Raw genomic sequence first — 18,552 nt, 5'->3', positions numbered from 1 at the left:
GTGTAGTATTTACTTTTAAATTTGTGACATCAAAAATATGACATTATAGTTTTGTGTATGTGCGCATGTGTGTCTGTACCTGAGCTTTTCCTTTTCTTTTTTATTTTGATCAGTGATGGGGCTTGAACTTGGGGCCTAAGCCTGGGCACTGTCCCTGAGCTCTTTTTTTTTGGCCAGTCCTGGGCCTTGGACTCAGGGCCTGAGCACTGTCCCTGGCTTCCTTTTGCTCAAGGCTAGCACTCTGCCACTTGAGCCACAGCGCCACTTCTGGCCATTTTCTGTATATGTGGTGCTGGGGAATCGAACCCAGGGCCTCATGTATACGAGGCAAGCTCTCTTGCCACTAGGCCATATCCCCAGCCCCCCTGAGCTCTTTTGCTCAAGGCTAGCACTCTCACACTTTGAACCACAGCTCCCCGTCAGGTTTTTGAGTGGTTAATTGGAGATAAGAGTCTCAAGGGGACTTTTCTGTCTTAGCTGGCTTCAAACCACAATCCTTAGATCTCAGCCTCCTGTGTAGCTAGGATTATGGGCAAGAGTCACTAGTGGGTGCCCAGCTCCCTGAGCTTTTTTGCTCAAGGCTAGTGCAACCACAGCTCCACTACCAGCTTTTTTGGTGGCATTAATTGGAGATAAGAATCACAAGGGCTTTCTTGCCAGAGCCAGCTTCAAACTGTGACCTTTAGATCTCAGTCTCCCAAGTAGCTAGGATTACAGGTGTGGCTCTACTAGGTTTCGGTGGAAAGACTTTCATTTAGAAAGATGTTACCTTTCCAGCTGACATTTGTATTGAATTACTATGACAACATTCTTGGCTTTGTATTTTCATAATTATTTGATTAAGGAGTGAAATGCCTGCTTATTTTTCCACGTTAGCAGTATCTACAATCTTCTCCATATACGTGTGTGTGTGTGTGTGTGTGTGTGTGTGTGTGTGTATGTTTGTGTTTTAGTATCTTAATGTATAGTTCTCATTTTCTCTTATGGTCATATTAAGGTTCTTTTTGCTTTTTGTTTTTCAGTACTGGGGCTGAACTCAAGGCCTGGAAACTGTTCCTTAGCATTTTGCTCAAAACTAGTATTCTACCACTTGAGCCACACCTCTGTTACGGGGTTTGAGGGAGGGAATTCCCTGTCCTTCCAAGAGTCCACCACTCAGAGACAGTCTCAAGCAAAAAGATGGATTTTTTTTTTTTTTTTGGCCAGTCCTTGGGCTTGGACTCAGGGCCTGAGCACTGTCCCTGGCTTCTTCTTGCTCAAGGCTAGCACTCTGCCACTTGAGCCACAGCGCCACTTCTGGCCATTTTCTGTATATGTGGTGCTGGGGAATCGAACCTAGGGCCTCATGTATATGAGGCAAGCACTCTTGCCACTAGGCCATATCCCCAGCCCCAAAAAGATGGATTTTTTTGGGAAGGAAAAAGCAAACTGACCGGCCAGGGATGCAGCACAGACTCGGGAGCTGAACTGTGACAGTGAAAAGCAGGCTGACTGTCCAGGGACATAGTGCAGACTCAGGAGCTAACACCGTGACTGTGAAAAGTGGGTTGACTGGCCAGGGACACAGTGCAGACTCAGGTGCTGACACTAGACCTCAAGCAGTCTTCAAATTGGGGTTTATAAAGGTAAAAGCATAACACAGATGTGGGGGGTGGGGTTGATGCAGGGGATAGAGCAAGCAACAAACAAGTGTGTGTGGCACGGATGTAGGGAGTTGACGCAGGGGGTAGAGCAAACAAGTTAAGCCATTTACAGAAGCACAGTTTTGGGGTCAGGTTGACCTAATAATCAAGATGGAGTCAGCTCTACTTCCCCCAACATTTCCTACCATGTTTCCCAAATCAAGATGGAGTCAGCTGTACTCCCTACAACGTTCTCCTTCTGGCCTTTTGCTGGTTAATTGGAGATAAGAATCTTAGCCTTTCCTGCTTAGGCTGGCTTCGAACTTTTGATTCTCATATCTCAGCCTCCTAAGTAGCTAGAATTATAGGCACAAGCTCTTGTCACCCAGCATGTTTGTTTTTTGGTTTTTTTTGCCAGTCGTGGCTTGAACTCAGGGCCTGAGCACTGTCCCTGGCTTCTTTTTGCTCAAGGCGTGTACTGTACCACTTCAGCCACAGCACCACTTCTGGCTTTTTTCTGTATATGTGGTGCTGAGGAATCGAACCCAGGGCTTCATGTATACAAGGCATCAAGCATTTTACCACTAGGCCATATTCCCAGCCCACATAAGGTTTTGTGTTTGTTTTGCTTTTTTTTTTTTTTTTTTTTTTTTGGCCAGTGCTGGGGCTTGAACTCAGGGCCTGGGCACTGTCTCTGAGCTGCTTTTTTTGCTTAAGGCTAGCGTTCTATCACTTGAGCCACAGTGCCACTTCTGGCCTTTTCTGTATATGAGGTACTGAGGAATTGAACTTTGGACTTCATGCATGCTAGGCAAGCACTCTACCACTAAACCACATTCCCAGCCTGCTTTTTGTTTTTTTGAGACAAAGACTCACTGTGTAGCCCAGATTGACTTGGAACTTATATGTCACTCAGACCTACTTGGATCTTTCAGTCTTCCACCATGGCCTCCCAATGGTTGGGATTATAGGTGTGTATCCCCATACTCTCTCATGTATTTATGACTTTAAATTTAGTTTTTTCTTGGCTGTTTGAACATCCCGAAAAAGTCTTTTTCATTATGATTTTTTTTTTTTGCCACTCCTGGGGCTTGGACTCAGGGCCTGAGCACTGTCCCTGGCTTCTTTTTGCTCAAGGCTAGCACTCTGTCACTTGAGCCACAGCGCCACTTCCGGCTTTTTCTATATATGTGGTGCTGAGGAATCGAACCCAGGACTTCATGTACACGAGGTGAATACTTTTACCACTAGGCCATATTCCCAGTCCTTTTTCATTATGTTTGTACTGTAAAATCATAAAAAGAAAGGACAGCTTTTTATCAGCCATATGTTATAGAAGTGGTAATTTCCATATTTGTATTGAGATAAAATTATACCTTTTCTGAAAGACATTGGCAAAGCAAGAATGTTTCCAGTCGTAAGCAGTGAACATTGTGAAAGCTTCAGAAACTGTTTTGTAGGGGCAGCTTATGGCCTAGTGGCAAGAGTGCTTGCCTCGCATACATGAAGCCCTAGGTTCAACTCCTCAGCACCGCATATACAGAAAAGGCCAGAAGTGGTGCTGTGGCTCAAGTGGCAGAGTGCTGGCCTTGAGCAAAAAGAAGCCAGGGACAGTGCTCAGGCCCTGAGTTCAAGCCCCAGGACTGGCCAAAAAAAAAAAGGAACTGTTTTGCGAAGAATGGTTGAAGAAAATTGTGGTTGAAGAAAATTGTGGGGGAGGCTGGGAATGTGGCTTAGTGGTAAAGCGCTTGCCTAACCTGCATGAAGCCCTGGGTTCAATTCCTCAGCATCAAATAAACAGGAAAAGCCCGAAGTAGCACTGTGGCTCAAGAGGTAGAGTGTTAGCCTTGAGCAAAAAGAAGCCAGGGAGAGTGCTCAGGCCCTGAGTCCCAAGCCCCAGGACTGGCAAAAAAAAGAGAAAAAAAAGAAAATTGGGATGCTTAGCCTAGAAAAGAGAAGGCATGATGGGCTCTTTTCAGTATTTGAAGAGGGGAAAAGAAGAGGAAAACAAGGAAGAAGAAATAACCATATTAATAATAAGAAATAATCAGTCATAATAATGAGAACAGAATAAATTGAAAGTCATAGTCATAATCATAATAATAGGAATGTCAAGTACTCCAGTATGCAGAATTGTTAATGAAACATATTTTAGTTCAATAAATAAGAATAAAACAAGAACTGTCCTCCAGTAGAATAGGTAGCCTTACAAGGTCATTGATCGTGTTTGAACAGGAGCCCAGATTGTTGACCATGAGTCAAGAATGTTGTAGAAAGAATTCTAGTACAGAATGGAAGGTTCGAATGACAAGAAAGCCCCTTCCAACTCTCACACAGCTGTTAGGCAAGCCCGTTACTAATTTGTTTTTCCCTTGGAGGAGGGCACAGAATGCATCAGTTGGTGGGAGGGCAGTCCTAGGTGTTTCTGTTTTATAGTCAAGTGGCCTGATGAAGTCTTCCCAAGTTAGAGTGAAACAAACATGAAGTTATCCAAGGACCAGAACAACTTGTATTGACTGGGTGGAAACTTAGTCCACCTACCTACTTAACTTATATTAATGCACGATTCTCAAAGAGATTCTTTCCAGTTGTTATTTCCAGTCTCTGTGTGATGGTCTTCAGGGACTTGCTTTATAGATTTGTCCAGGAAAGTGGCTCACCCAAGTATAAAGGTTTGGCTTTGCTTCAGGAAAAGTGAAGAACTATAAAATGCTTCTGATTGCCACAGTACGAGCACTGTACAAATACACCAGCCAATCTGAGGAAGTCTTCATTATTTATAATGAATGCTTTTTCACGCACATATTTGTGAGGGAAACTTTCTTCTCAAGGCAAAACTTGGGCATGAGAGAGAGGCAGGTCTGCCTTTCTGAGGGCAGGGTGACTTGACCCTAGAAGACCTTATTTATTTATACAGAGGAACCTGAAGGCAACTACAAGAATAAAGGACAAGTTGGGAAATTAGCTGTTCGGAATTTTAGTTTAAATTTTAAATTCACCTTTCGTTGGACTAGGCCATAAGCTCTCCGACAGCAGGAATTTTGTCTGTTTTGTTTATCTCTCCTCAGCATCTAGACCAGTGCAGTGAGTTTTGGCAATGAGTTTTGGCACTCAGTAAATTCTTTGTCAAATTAAGTGAAGAGATACGGAGTGTCTTAAATTTCTTGTCTTGAGTGTTAGAATAGGCTTTCCAAGGCCAGAACACTAAGATAATGATATTATTAGGTTGATGATGGTATGGACCAATGCTTCCTGAAATGTGTTCTGTGATTAAGTAGTTTTAAGAACAACAGGTATTTTTTTTTAAATTTAATTTATTTATTAATTGAACACAAATTTTTTGACAAGGTGTTGTGCAAAAAGGGTACAGTTACATAGTACGGCAGTGTGTACATTTCTTGTGATATCTTATGCCCTGTTTTTCTATCCCTTCTCTAGGTCAGGTAGACATATATACAATATACAATGTATCAAGAACATATACAGTAGCCACGTGGCCACGCCCAAGAAAGTTCGCCTAGGGCTTTAAATGTAAAGTCGATATTAGACCATATGTTGACAGTAGTCTTATATGAACGTACAAACATAGCTTTTGAGCTATTGTATTCCCCTGAGAGGTCAATTTTTGACCTTTATATGTTGAGTAATTGTTTGGTTTTAGTTACATACTGTTGGGTCGCTGCCCCAATCCTGTGGGGAATACTATTTGACAAGCAGTTTTTGGTTTCACAGAGTTGGTCTCTACTGTCTCTCTGTCTCCCTTTGTTAACAGTCATATATCAGGGAGATCATGCCCCTTTGTTTTCTGTGTTCTAGGCTTGTCTCGCTCAACATTATTTGTTTGAGTTCTGACCATTTCCCTGCGAATAACAATATTTCACCATTCCTAATCGCTATGTAGTATTCCATTGTGTATAAGTACCATATTTTTTGGCCATTCGTCTGTGGAGGGGCATCTGGGTTGTTTCCATATTTTGGCTATTGTGAATTGTGCCGCGATATACATGGAAGTGCAGATGTCTTTTTGATATCTTGGGGTTTGCTGTTTAGGTATTAACAGAATTAAAACATTTCTCTCTTCTTCCTTCTTTTCCTCCTTCTCGTATGGTTATGGTAAATCACACTGATTTGTTGCTGTTGACCCTGCTTTCTGGATAAATCCCAATTGATGACATATTGTTCTTAAATATTGGTAGATTCTACTTGTTTACCTCTTATTACGCAAGTTTACATCATGAAGGTTGTGGTTCTGAAGTTTTGGTTCCTTCCGATGACTGGTTTTGAGTCAGGATAACATTGACCTCATAGAATGTAGTGTAGAGTGCTTTTCCTCTGATTTTCTGGAAGAGTTTGTGTAGATTTGGTGTTGTTTCTTTAAATGTTTGTGGAATTCTCCAGTGATGCCATATGGACCTTCCTTTTTTTTTTTTTTTGCCAATCCTGGGCCTTGGACTCAGGGCCTGAGCACCTTCTTTAATAGATATAGGACTGTGCATTTTATTTATCCTAGTATGTCTTTCAAAGAGTCTGTTCCCTTAATCTAATCACATGCATTGGCCAAAGTTGTTCATAATACTTATTATCTTATTAGGATCTTTAGGATATGGAGTGATATCCCATCTCTGATACTCAATAATTCAGTCTGACCTATTTAATGGTATTTTAGAAGAACCACCTTTCACTTACTTTGTTTTCTATATTATTTTTCTCTTCATTGTCATAGATTTCTGCTCTTTATCGTACTATTCCTGCTTTTAGGGGTGTGTGTGTGTGTGTGTATGTGTGTGTGTGTGTGTGTGTGTGTTGGTATTTGGACTTGAAAATAAAGACTCACTTTTACTTGGCTTTTTTGCTCCCACACTCTACTACTTGAGCCATGCCTCCAGTCCAAATAATTTGCTTTTCTTTTCTAGCATTTTACCAGAGTTATGTGGTGGGCCTTTTTTTTTTGTAATCTCTTTTTTCATTTTGGGGAATTAAACCGAGGACCTTGCACATCCTAGGCAAGCGCTTTGCCACTGAGCTATATCCAGCTCTAAAGCTGGGCTTTTAAGTGCTAATAAACTCCCAGTAGGCATGTCTGATTAGATATTTTGTTTTCCTCTCGGGGAGGTTTAAATTAAAAAATTTGGGGATATAACAGATAAATTAGCAAATCTTAATTACATATAGTCAGAGACAAAAATCCTTCTTTAATTTATTGTAGATATTTCTGCTCATCAGAGGCACTGCTATTTTTGCCTCTAAAGTGTATAGTTATGCACATACATATAACATTGGGTATTCCTGATGACTTTGAACTATAAATTCTACATTGATTTCTTAAATTGCTATGCCATAGTTAATATTTGTTTTTAGTATGAGTTTGTAACTTGTCCTATCATTTTATGAAAGATAAGGTATAAATCTTTAGTTGATGTGCTAACTTACTTAGTTGTAACCTTTTTGAAATATTTTTAAAGTCCTTGAAATATCTGTTCTGGTGTGATTTGGTCTTCATAATTATAATTCAACTTTTAAAGAATTTTTTCTTAGATTTATTTTTATTAAAATATAATTTGTAGCTGGGAGCTGGTGGCTCACATCTGTAATCCTAGCTACTCAGGAGGCTGAGATCTGAGGATCAAAGTTTGAAGCCAGCCTGGGCAGGAAAGCTCATGAGACTCTATCTCCCGTTACCTTCCACAAAAGGTAAAAGTGGAGCTGTGGCTCAAGTGGTAGAGTGCTAGCCCTGAGAAAAATAAATAAATATCAAGGATAGCACCTAGGCCTTGAGTTCAAGTCCTAGGGTCCTAGGCCCAGTGTGTGCGCGCACACACACACACACACACACACACACACACAGAGTTAGGTAAACGAGTATGTGGTGTATCAAGATTCCAAGAGAATTCCTGGTGCTTTGGAAAATAATAAAAGGTTGAGCTTACTACTTTTTTTCTGGAGACAAGGTATTACTATGTAGTCCAAGCTGGTTTCAAACTCTTGACCTTCTTACCATAGCTTTCTAAGTGCTAAGCTTAGATTGTAGACATGCTCTATCATGCCTGGCTCTACTTCTTTATATTCCTTAGAAACTTTTGTTGATGTACACAGTATTCTGTTCCTCTGCAATCTGTTGAACTTAAAGAAAATACAAGAAAAAATAGGGCTGGGAATATGGCCTAGTGGCAAGAGTGCTTGCCTCTTATGCCTGAAGCCCTGGGTTCAATTCCCCAGTACCACATATATAGAAAATGGCCAGAAGTGGCACTGTGGCTCAAGTGACAGAGTGCTAGCCTTGAGCAAAAAGAAGCCAGGGACAGTGCTCAGGCCCTGAGTCCAAGGCCCAGGACTGGCAAAAAAAGAAAAACAAAATGACCCAAATATCTGTGTTAATTTAAGTGGCCTAGAGCTAGGTTTGGGCCCTGAAAGAAATGTAAGGTTCTTGGACTCATGTCTAATCACATTAGGACATCTACTTGGTCATGTCTTGAGTTTGGTTTTATTCTCTTTGTCTAGAAGATTAAGATTGCAGCCCTGCGCATGTATACTAGCTGTGTGGAGAAAACTGACTTCGAGGAATTCTTTCTAAGTAAGTTACTGTCTGCTAGTTTTGAAAAGGAAAATGAATCTACCTTTTATTTTTATAATTCTGTTTTGATAGGTAGACTTAAAAATCAGTAGTAGAATAATTTTTCCTAACAAATGTATTTTTCTTCTTTTTTTTTTAAGTAGGAAAAAAGCCCCCCAAAGAATCCTATGTCATGTTAAAGTTTAACCAATTTATCCACTACTCTGACATTATATTGTATACATATGTACTTTAGTAAGATCTATTTCACATTCAAGATGTTTTACTTGGCATTTTGATATGGACTTTTTACCAGTCATTCCTTTTTCAAGGTTTATAGTTTTTAATTGTTTTAGATAATCCTGAAATAAGCCTTCTTTCTATTAAAGAAAGAAATATTGAACCAGAAATATCATTTAACTTATACCTTATTGATAAGTTACTATCAAAAGTTTTTAGACGGGCTGGGGATATAGCCTAGTGGCAAGAGTGCCTGCCTCAGATACACGAGGCCCTAGGTTCGATTCCCCAGCACCACATATACAGAAAACGGCCAGAAGTGGCGCTGTGGCTCAAGTGGCAGAGTGCTAGCCTTGAGCAGGAAGAAGCCAGGGACAGTGCTCAGGCCCTGAGTCCAAGGCCCAGGACTGGCCAAAAAAAAAAAAAAAGTTTTTAGACCACCACTTGTAGTAGTTAATTATATTAAGTGGAGTTGTTACTTGTAAGGTGATTGGGAGAATTGAAGGCATTTCCAAATGCATTCTGCACTTGCATGGCAATGGTCATATATCCTAGCCGACATTTAACAGGTTTATATACCTGGCATTGTTCCCGGACAGATATTTTCACATAATTATGTTAATAACAGTGAAGAAAACTTGATGCTGATTTTTATTACTGGGTAATTTCTGGATTTTAGAAATGAAATACAAGTTGTTTTGTTATTTTACTTTTTTTGGTCAGTGGTTGGGCTTGAACTCAGGGCCTACGTGCTGTCTCTGAGCTCTAGTTCAAGACTAGTGCTGTACCACTTCGAGCCACAGCTCCATTTTGTTTTCTTTTGGTTAGTTAGAGATTAGAGTCTCAGGGACTTTTCTGCTCGGGCTGACTTTGAATCAAGAGTCTCAGATCTCAGCCTCCTGAGTAGCTAGGATTTTAGGCATGAGCCACTGGTTCCCCACTTGTTATTTTTACTCTTGAAGTAGACTGAGACTAGAAAGTTAGTTAGAGGGGCTGGGGATATGGCCTAGTGGCAAGAGTGCTCGCCTCCTATACATGAAGCCCTGGGTTCAATTCCCCAGCACCACATATATAGAAAATGGCCAGAAGTGGCGCTGTGGCTCAAGTGGCAGAGTGCTAGCCTTGAGCAAAAAGAAGCCAGGGACAGTGCTCAGGCCCTGAGTTCAAGGCCCAGGACTGGCAAAAAAAAAAACCCAAAAAACAAAGAAGCCAGGGACAGTGCTCAGGCCCTGAGTTCAAGGCCCAGGACTGGCAAAAAAAAAAAAAAGAAAGTTAGTTAGACTGTTGATTTTAGAAAATACCATATTAAATACCATATTATTCTGATTTATTGTCTGTTTTTCATTTCTTAATTATAATCAGGAAAGAAAACTTTCCTTCCTCCTTATGAACTCTTAATTTCTCATTTTGGGAAAAATTAGTCCAAAATGAGAAGATAAACTTTTTCTACGTGATGAATAAATTATTAAAATTAAAAGCTGTTTTTAAATGTTTTATTTTTTTAATTTGTTTTGTTTTTGTTGCCAGTCCTGGGGCGTGGATTCAGGGCCTGAGCACTGTCCCTGGCATCTTTTTGCTCAAGGTTAGCACTCTGCCACTTGAGCCACAGCTCCACTTCTGGCCCTTTCTACATATGTGATGCTGAGGAATCAAACCCAGAGCTTCATGTATACGAGGCGAGCACTTTACCACTAGGCCATATTCTCTGCCCCCTTAAATGTTTTCTTGAATTCATGTACTGAAGTATATTCTATCAGATGTTTTAAAAATTTTAATCAGCTTTATTTATCTTTTTTGCCTATCCTAGGGCTTGAGCTCAGGGCATGGGGTCCTGTCCCTAATGAGCCTCTTTGTGCTCCAGGCTAACGCTGCCACTTGAGCCGCAGTACCAGCTTTTTCTGAGTAGTTTATTGGAGATGAAAGTCTCATGGATTTTTCTGCCTGGGCTGGCTTCAAACCATGATCCTCAGCTCTCAGCCTCCCGAGTAGCTAAGAATACATGTGTAAGCTACCAGGGCCCAGTTAAATCACGTCTTTTAAATAACAAGTTTACCCTCAGATATTTGCAATATCCTATTTAATAAATAGCCCAGAAATTTATTATAATTATTTGGAAGAATATTTGCTATCTATAGTTGTCCTAGCCAACTTCTAAGTATTTTATTTTTGTTGATAATGGGGCTTGAACTTTGGGCCTCATACTTACTAGGCAAGTACTCTACTATAGTGCCACATTCCCAGCCCAACTTTACTATGGGAGGTTCTTAAGTTAATATTATTGTATCACATAACAAGACATATTTAAGTCTTAATAACATATATCACGTTTCAGTTCAAGGCCAGTTGTGTTACTAAAAGAAATTATAATAGTAATAGCTCACATTTGGGCAGTATGCTTTTATACTTGTTTCTTTTAAGAGTTACAAGTGTTGTGGGATGGGCAGGGCTTTTATTATTGTTTATTTTTGTTTTGTTTTCAAAACAGTTGAGGCTTAAAAGAGACTAAGTGACTCTTCCAGGATTACTTAGCCGAGCCTTGCACCTGTGTTATCTGGCTTATAATCCAGGGATTTTCCAACGGTAGCATATCGCCTATTATTGAATATAACTGTAGATTCCAAATTGCAATCATGTTAATATTTGAGTCTTTTGTCATATTTAAATGAGAACTTCTGAGAGATAATATATTAGTATTCTAAACTGATGTCTAAATATAATATGGTGTGTATCTATCAGTGAACTTTGTCCTAGCATTATCCTTAAATGTAAGTGAAGTATGCGACCATACTTCTTTCCTTCAGCTTTTTTTTTTTTTTTTTTTGGCCAGTCCTGGGCCTTGGACTCAGGGCCTGAGCACTGTCCCTGGCCTCTTTTTGCTCAAGGCTAGCACTCTGCCACTTGAGCCACAGCGCCCCTTCTGGCCTTTTTTTTTTTGTATATGTGGTGCTGGGGAATCGAACCCAGGGCCTTATGTATACTAGGCAAGCTCTCTTGCCACTAGGCCATATCCCCAGCCCCTCCTTCAGCTTTTTATATTATACTTCATCATGACCCATTTTGGTCACTTGAAGGTAGGTTAAGTTTTTTGGTTTTTGTTTGTTTTTTTTGCCAGTGCTGGGGCTTGAACTCAGTCAGGGCCTGGGCACTGTCTCTGAGCCTCTTTATGCTCAAAGCTAGCACTCTACCACTTGAGCCACAGCACCCCTTCTGGCCTTTTCTGTTTATGTAGTACTGAGGAATCGAACCCAGGGCTTCATGCATGCTAGGCAAGCACTCTACCACATTCTGAGCTCTAGGTTAAGTTTTAAAGTCAAACCAAAGTGTAACTAGTGAATAAACAAGTAGCAACTTTGGAAAGTACTGTCAGGGAGGCAAAAGAGTTTTTTAAAAATCTATAAAGTAATGAGACTGATTTTCTTGTGTCTTGGATTCTAGAGAGCTGTCAGATACATTTAGAAAAAAATGAGATAGATGTGTGTGTGTGTGTGTGTTTGTGAGTTTGTGAGATCAAAGTGGCCATTGCTCATGTTTATATTGTAGAGATTGAATGTTAATAGTCCTGAGGATAGCAAGCCTTAAGCACCTGACCAGTAGTATCATTCTTCCTCAGCAAAAACGAGGCTGGTATGTGAGGTAGTTGTGTACTCACAATATGTTGTCTTATCCATCTCTTGGACAATCGTCCATAAAATGCCAAAGTTATAGACTGTCATCTTAGAGCCAAAGTGTTTATAGGTTTTGTAAGAAAAATACTTTAATCAGCACCTGTTGTTTCAGAGATGCTCTGATGGTCTCTTTTTGTCTGTCATAAATGAGCATGCCCACTGTGGACACAGTCATTTGCTGACTGGTCTTTTGGAGATCAGTTCTACTACGAAGAGAACTTTGGAGCAGAGGCAGGCAATCATTAAAGCTGTTCCCTCATGATACAATTGTAAATAACTTGTAAAGTATTTTAAACCCTAGAATTTAAATAATTCATTGAAAAATTTATTGAGTACTTATTAAATGCTAGCCATTTTGCTAAGCATTTTATAGGCCTCATCTCAATCCTCACAAAAATTATATAATATAAGCTGTCTTGTTCTCCTCATTTATTCAGAGAAGAAAGCCAAGCCACTTAGAGGCCAGTAACTTGGCCCAGAGTTGTGTAGAAAGTAAGGAGTAAAGATTTTCGAAAGAGGGCATATTAAAATCACAGTAATACATTAATTTGATACAATTTGGTGTTGTGAAAGTACCTATCCTCAAAAAATAATGCACCAAATGTGCATTGGAACAAGGCTGTGGTCATGGCAAAAGACTATTGCAGATTTCAACTTGGAAGTATGTAAACACATTTCACTGAGATAAAGAATCAGTTTTATTTTTGTGTTTTTCATAGTCAACATTTGTTGGTTTTATTTTTCAGAGCTGTATTGTATAGGCTTCTGTTCTAATCCTTGTGGTTAACAGAAACTAATTCATATGCCAGCTCTTTTCTCATGCTCAGCCCTGAACTGACCCTCAGAAGGCAAAATTTGTGACCTAGGTCCAGCTGCTGGCCTGTCTGTCTGTCTGTACTTTCCAGCCCGAGAACTGATTCCCTCTCTGAGGAAATTGGACAGGCTCCTGAAGGCTCCTGAGAAGCTTTGATGTAGAGGTAGCAATTGAACAGATTGTCCTTTAGAAGAAGCCAAATTGCATTTTCCAGATTGAAAGACAAACTTCCAAGAAAACTTTTCTTTTTAATGTTTTGTTTTAGCATCCAAAAAAAGGCCCAGCTTTTGATCCGGCCTTAGAGTTTCTCAGGGCTATTCTCGTTCTAGGTGGAGGGTGGTTGGCTCACTCTCAGATGGCATGTGTCTTAATAGCTGTCTGACTGGCCAGGCCAGCCTTGGGCTCTCTCCTGTTGGGCTCAGAGGGGAAGTCCATTTGACAGTTGCTGGGCACCTCCCAGTAGGCTCAGCAGAGTATTTTGTTGTCATTTTATGACAGACCTGGACTCAAATCCCAGACCTGCCACTGGCTTGGTAATATTGTAGATGGCTGCCAGTTACCTTGCCTTTTTGGGTTTGTTTCCTCTTCTCTAAAATAGGATTATAATGCTTCTTTCCAGGGTTAAAGTGAGGATTGAGGTAATATATTGACATGACTGATAGTGGACCCGGCATGTAATGTGGCCCATCTAGTGTTGGTTTCCAATCTTAGGATTAGAGAGACAATTGGAGTCACAATGAAGAATGCAGTATCTGGAATCAAGCAAATCTGAATCTGATCCTATCTTACTTCCTAGTTCTGTGAGTTCTGTGGGTGATTGTCTTGATAGTTTTCTCACCTGATTAATAATTTGGGGATAATATCATAAGGAGGATTCATTGAGCTTATTTCATGTGAAGCCCCTGTTGTAACACGTGTCACATTGTTAAGTCCACAATGAATTACATCTTATTAGTATTGATGGTGTTAAGTTTACCTCACTGGTAAATATACCTATATTTTATCTCCTAGTGACTCCTATTTGTTATCATTTGGTAATTATATACTATACAACTTGCTGAATGGCAGAAGATTACCACTTCTTTAAGTGTTTGAGATAGGGTCTTTCTATGTGCCTCAGGCTGGCCTGGAATTCACTATGTAGCCAGGCTGGCCTTAAACTCCAGATCCTCCTACCTCTACCTTCCATGGTCTGGGATTATAGTTGTAAATCTCCATGACCAGCCTTACCATTTCTTTCTTGAGTTGTTCCAAAAGACAGATTCTATCTTACCAAATATCCTACTTCATCCTCTTTAATTTTTGTGGGATCTAAAATGAATAAGTAATGCCCATTTTTGTCATTACTGGGGGTAATGAATGAGTTTTCATTGGGTAGACTTCTTTCTTCTTTAGCTGCAGCTCCGACTTTTTCCTCCTAGTCAGCTTTTGAGTCATTCAGCATGCCCATAAGGATACCACATTGGGTCATCTTAAAGAAAGAAGACAGGGAAAGGTTTAAATGAAAGAGAAGAAAAAAAAGCTAACATATAAGAACAGGCAAGGCAGGTTTGCTTAGTTTTTTAAAACTCAAGCCCAGAAAGGTAAAAATGCCATAGAATCACATGGAAGTTGGAAGGAACCCTTGAGATCATCTAAGCCACATTATTCAAAATGAGAAAAAACTGAGACTCAGGGGAGAAGTGATTTGTTCAAGACCACACAGCAAGGTGGTAACAAAGCTGGAACTGGAAGGTTGGTCATCTGATTATATTCTGTGCTCTTTTAGCCTGTGGTCTTGCCTTAGGTTGTCCTTGTTCTCTGTGACAGCATTGTCAGACAGCATTTTACTGCCATATATAATAGTTAGACAAATCCCCACTAGCATTTGAGATAGAACCAGTGTGTCTGGAATCTTCACATATTTATGCTTTATTGTTGTTTTTTAGGGTGTCAGATGCCCGACACATTCAATTCATGGTTTCTTATAACCCTGCTTCATGTCTGGTAAGTGAGCAATTTAAGTGAGATTACTAAGTGTATGTGTGTGTGTGTGTGTGTGTGTGTGTGCTTAAACACTGTTGACTTGTAAGATAGAGCCTTCTACCAGGGTTCAGTATATGAAATAGCAGTTGTTCAGGCATAAAAACTGTTCCTTTCATTTTAATAACTGGGGTCTTGAAGCACATTTTTATTAAAGGTCAAAACACAGGCCCAGAAAGAAACTAATATTTGTAGGATTTTTTTCCCCCCCAAAGAACACCTAAGTAAGTGAACAATGCTATCAGTATCTCTCAGAGACTCTGAGTTTAGATGGAAAGTTCTCTGCTGGGGCTGTTTTAGGAAAGTTCACATTTACGTAAAAGTGGTTTGAATTGTGAGAATCCGTGGTCATTTTCATTGCTGGTCATCAGAAACCTATAACAAATTATAGCACTGACATTTACTCCTGTACCTCTTAAGATGTGCATACAGGTTCGAGTCATGCCAGGTTTGTTGCATGTAAAAATATTTAACACCTTAGACAGTATATTTTTTCTTCAGCTGTGATGTAAGTAGCCAAAAAAAATCAATTTTTCATCTACTGTTACACAGTATTAAAGGTCAGAGGGATATAGGAGTTGTTGAAGTGGGGGTTGGGAAATGTATTTTTTGAACTGCCCAATCTTGGGAAAGTAAATTCAAAAGAACTAGGTTTACTACTTTAACCATAGTGAGTATCTGAGGAACGTAGGGGAATGGCTGCCCTTTCAAAAGGTTCCTTGTTTGAGGCTGCCTTTGGCTGAGCCTTGCATCACAGGACTGACTACTATATAAAGACATTTGGTCTTGATCACCTCTGAAATGTTTCTTCTGAGCTCATATCATCACTGACTTTGGCTGAGGGCCCTAAGGTGGCAGTTTATTTTATGTTTTTTTGTTTTGTTTTGTTTCCTTCTAAGCCACTAGTTTATTGAGTGCACACTATGTCCCAGCACTTTGCTGGGATCTAGGGATAGTCCTCAAGAAGCCACAGACTAATATTAGAGAGAGATAAGCTGGGTAAAATGGTCAGATACAAGTCAGGATGGCCAAGTTCTGGAGTGATAGAAGTAGTGTTTATGGGATCAGAGGGGAAGCTGCAGCTATCAAAGCCCTTCCTTGCTCTACCTGTTTGTTCTCCAGATCTGCTGTGGCTTTTAGTCAGGCGGCTGAGAAGATATATTACCTTCTCTTGGTCTTCACTGTGAAGGAGAAGGGAGGGTGCAGAGAGGAAAGCTGCATAGGTTGAGGAAAACTACTTTTTCAAGAGCTGAGGTGGCACAGTAGAATTACTCACTGGAGAGGTGGGAGGGTTGAGAGAAGGCTAAGCTGTTCCCAGAGGAGCTCAAAGATAATATTCAGAGCCTGTATGAAAGACTCTTTATTACCTATATAGCTAGAGGTATCAGAGTGGTAGAGGGAGTGGATGGCAAAATAAAACATATAATCCCTGTGACCACATCCCAAGGTCAATACCTGACTAATAGCAGCTGGGAGAGCCTTTAAACTACTTGTAGTTCTTTCAAGTTTCCAAAGTATGCCTACTGAGCCTTCCTTGTTGAGGCTGGTTACATTTCTCAGAGGAGTAGAGTATATGTACCACCAGTTAAGTAGAGGAGGGGTGCCATCTGTGTCCGTGCCCCCCCCCCCCGCCATTCTTTGCCCTTAGTTCTGTTGATCTTTAGGTTTTGGTGGACTGAATCAGTAGCTTTTTTATTAGAATGAACAAACTCATATTGAGAACCTACTGTGTGTTCAGGACCATCGTGTGTTAGAGAGAAGGCTAGGACATGATTTAGACCTTCAAGAAACTTGATTGGAAAATGGATGTAAAGTATAATTCCCTGTAATGGATGGTAGTGGAATGCTGTGCCCAAGGCACAAGCAGGTACAATAGTAACCCATAGAGGTAGAAAGAAATCCAAATTTGGTGGCGGGGCTGAGCAGCATGTTGGATGAAGAGTTGCTCTGTGGTAGAGGTGACATTTGAGGTACATTATGAAGGGTGAATTGAATTTCTCTGAGACAAAAGGAAGACAGATTACGCTAGAGCTATCAGGAGCAAAAGACAGAACTTGTACACAGCATGGATCCTTTAAAGACAGCCAGTTGTCTGAAGTGTTGGGCAGAATTGTGGAGGGATATAGAAAGATCACTTGGGGCCCAATGATGTTATAATTTTCCAAGAGTTGGTCAAGTCTTTCTTCTTAGAGAGGGCTAGGAAGAGTCACAGAGCTGCCTCAAGACTATGGAGAAATTATGTTCCTCTAGTTCTGTTTTTTTTAGCATGAAACCAGTACTATGTCTTAGGGACAGTCAAATCCAAAACTCAAGGGCTTGGTAGACTTGCTAGAGGTACAGGGATTGAGGCAGAACTGTGGTTGGTATTTAGGACTGGGGACCTCCCCCTAACCCCAGATCCCACAAGACATTCATCTGAGCTTGCAGCTCTGATGACTGTGTGTCCACTGTCTTTGCTGAAAAAGGTTAGAATCTTTGCTGTAGCTGTTGAAAAAGCACTGGGAGAGGCTTCTCATTGCCCATAAAGCCCTACATGCACTTGAATAAAGCAACCATCCTCTTTACCTTGGGTATTGTGATTGTGAATCTATTCAGGTACTCAGAACAGAAACTTGGGAGTTCTCCTAGACTTTTCCCTCACCTTCTTCAATCACTCCGTCAGTTACCAGCCATCTAATTTGAATTTTTCTTTTACTTTGAATCATAGGAACATTTTACTTTTTTGTGTACCGATACTGGAGCTTGAACTTAGGTCCTTGGCACGGTCAGCTTTTTGTATACGAGGCCAGCACTTTACCACTAGGCCATATTCTCAGCCCCGCACTGTCAGCTTTTTCTCTCAAGGCTGGCACTCTACTACTTGAGTCACAGCTTCACTTTCGGCTTTTTGCTGGTTAATTGGAGATAAGAGTCTCATGGACTTTCCTGTCTTGGCTGGCTAAGAACTGTGACCCTCAGATCTCAGCTTCCTGTGATCTGGGATTATCAGTGTGTGAGCCCAGGAGCCTAGCTCCTATTATGCACATAATATCTAGTACAACAGTGTCAAATAATCTCTGAAACTTCTATTTGAATTCATTTTGAACAGAGATTGATGCTGTCACCCACAATTTCAGTGAGTTATAAATGTGTTTTGGTCTATTTTCCTCTCTCCATTCCATTGGTCTCTCCAGTACAAATTGGATCTTCTTCCCCTCTCAGGTTTTTTGTACAACATTCATATATCACTATACATGGCTTGTGCTGCCTCTCCTAGACTCATCTGTACAATGTATTCCATGTAGAAGGCCCTTCCCTTTGTTCACCACCTGACAAGTATTTCCTTGACTAGCTAGTTAAGGTATTGTCTTTTTAAAGCTTTGTCTTCCCTCTGAAGACAGAGTTTAGTCTCTCCTTTGTGTTACCTTAGTATTTTGTGTTCCTTTGGTTTTGGTGGTACTAGGATCTGATTGAGGCTTGGCTTACTAGGCAGATACTATACTGCTTGAACCATGCTACCAGCTCTTTTCTGTCATTAAAAAAAAAATAGGGGCTGCGAATATAGCCTAGTGGCAAGAGTGCCTGCCTCGGATACACGAGGCCCTAGGTTTGATTCCCCAGCACCACATATACAGAAAATGGCCAGAAGCGGCGCTGTGG

The 18,552-nt window shown here is 40.5% G+C and overlaps 1 protein-coding gene across 3 annotated transcripts in view; it reads left to right on the top strand.

Annotated features, from left to right (window-relative positions):
- The window catches only part of LOC125353413 (ubiquinol-cytochrome-c reductase complex assembly factor 1), an 84,644-nt gene that overhangs the window by 19,117 nt on the left and 46,975 nt on the right, over window positions 1-18,552 (top strand). For all 3 annotated transcript variants that reach the window (XM_048349075.1, XM_048349077.1, XM_048349076.1), the window contains 2 exons: window positions 8,121-8,193; window positions 14,820-14,877. In XM_048349075.1, coding sequence (XP_048205032.1) covers window positions 8,121-8,193; window positions 14,820-14,877 — 131 coding nt within the window. The remainder of the gene's footprint in view (window positions 1-8,120; window positions 8,194-14,819; window positions 14,878-18,552) is intronic.

The sequence above is a fragment of the Perognathus longimembris genome, chromosome 6, assembly GCF_023159225.1.
Source record: "Perognathus longimembris pacificus isolate PPM17 chromosome 6, ASM2315922v1, whole genome shotgun sequence".
Lineage (NCBI taxonomy): Eukaryota > Metazoa > Chordata > Mammalia > Rodentia > Heteromyidae > Perognathus > Perognathus longimembris.
Note: the sequence above shows the minus strand (reverse complement) of the source record. Positions and strands in the feature narration are given on the sequence as shown.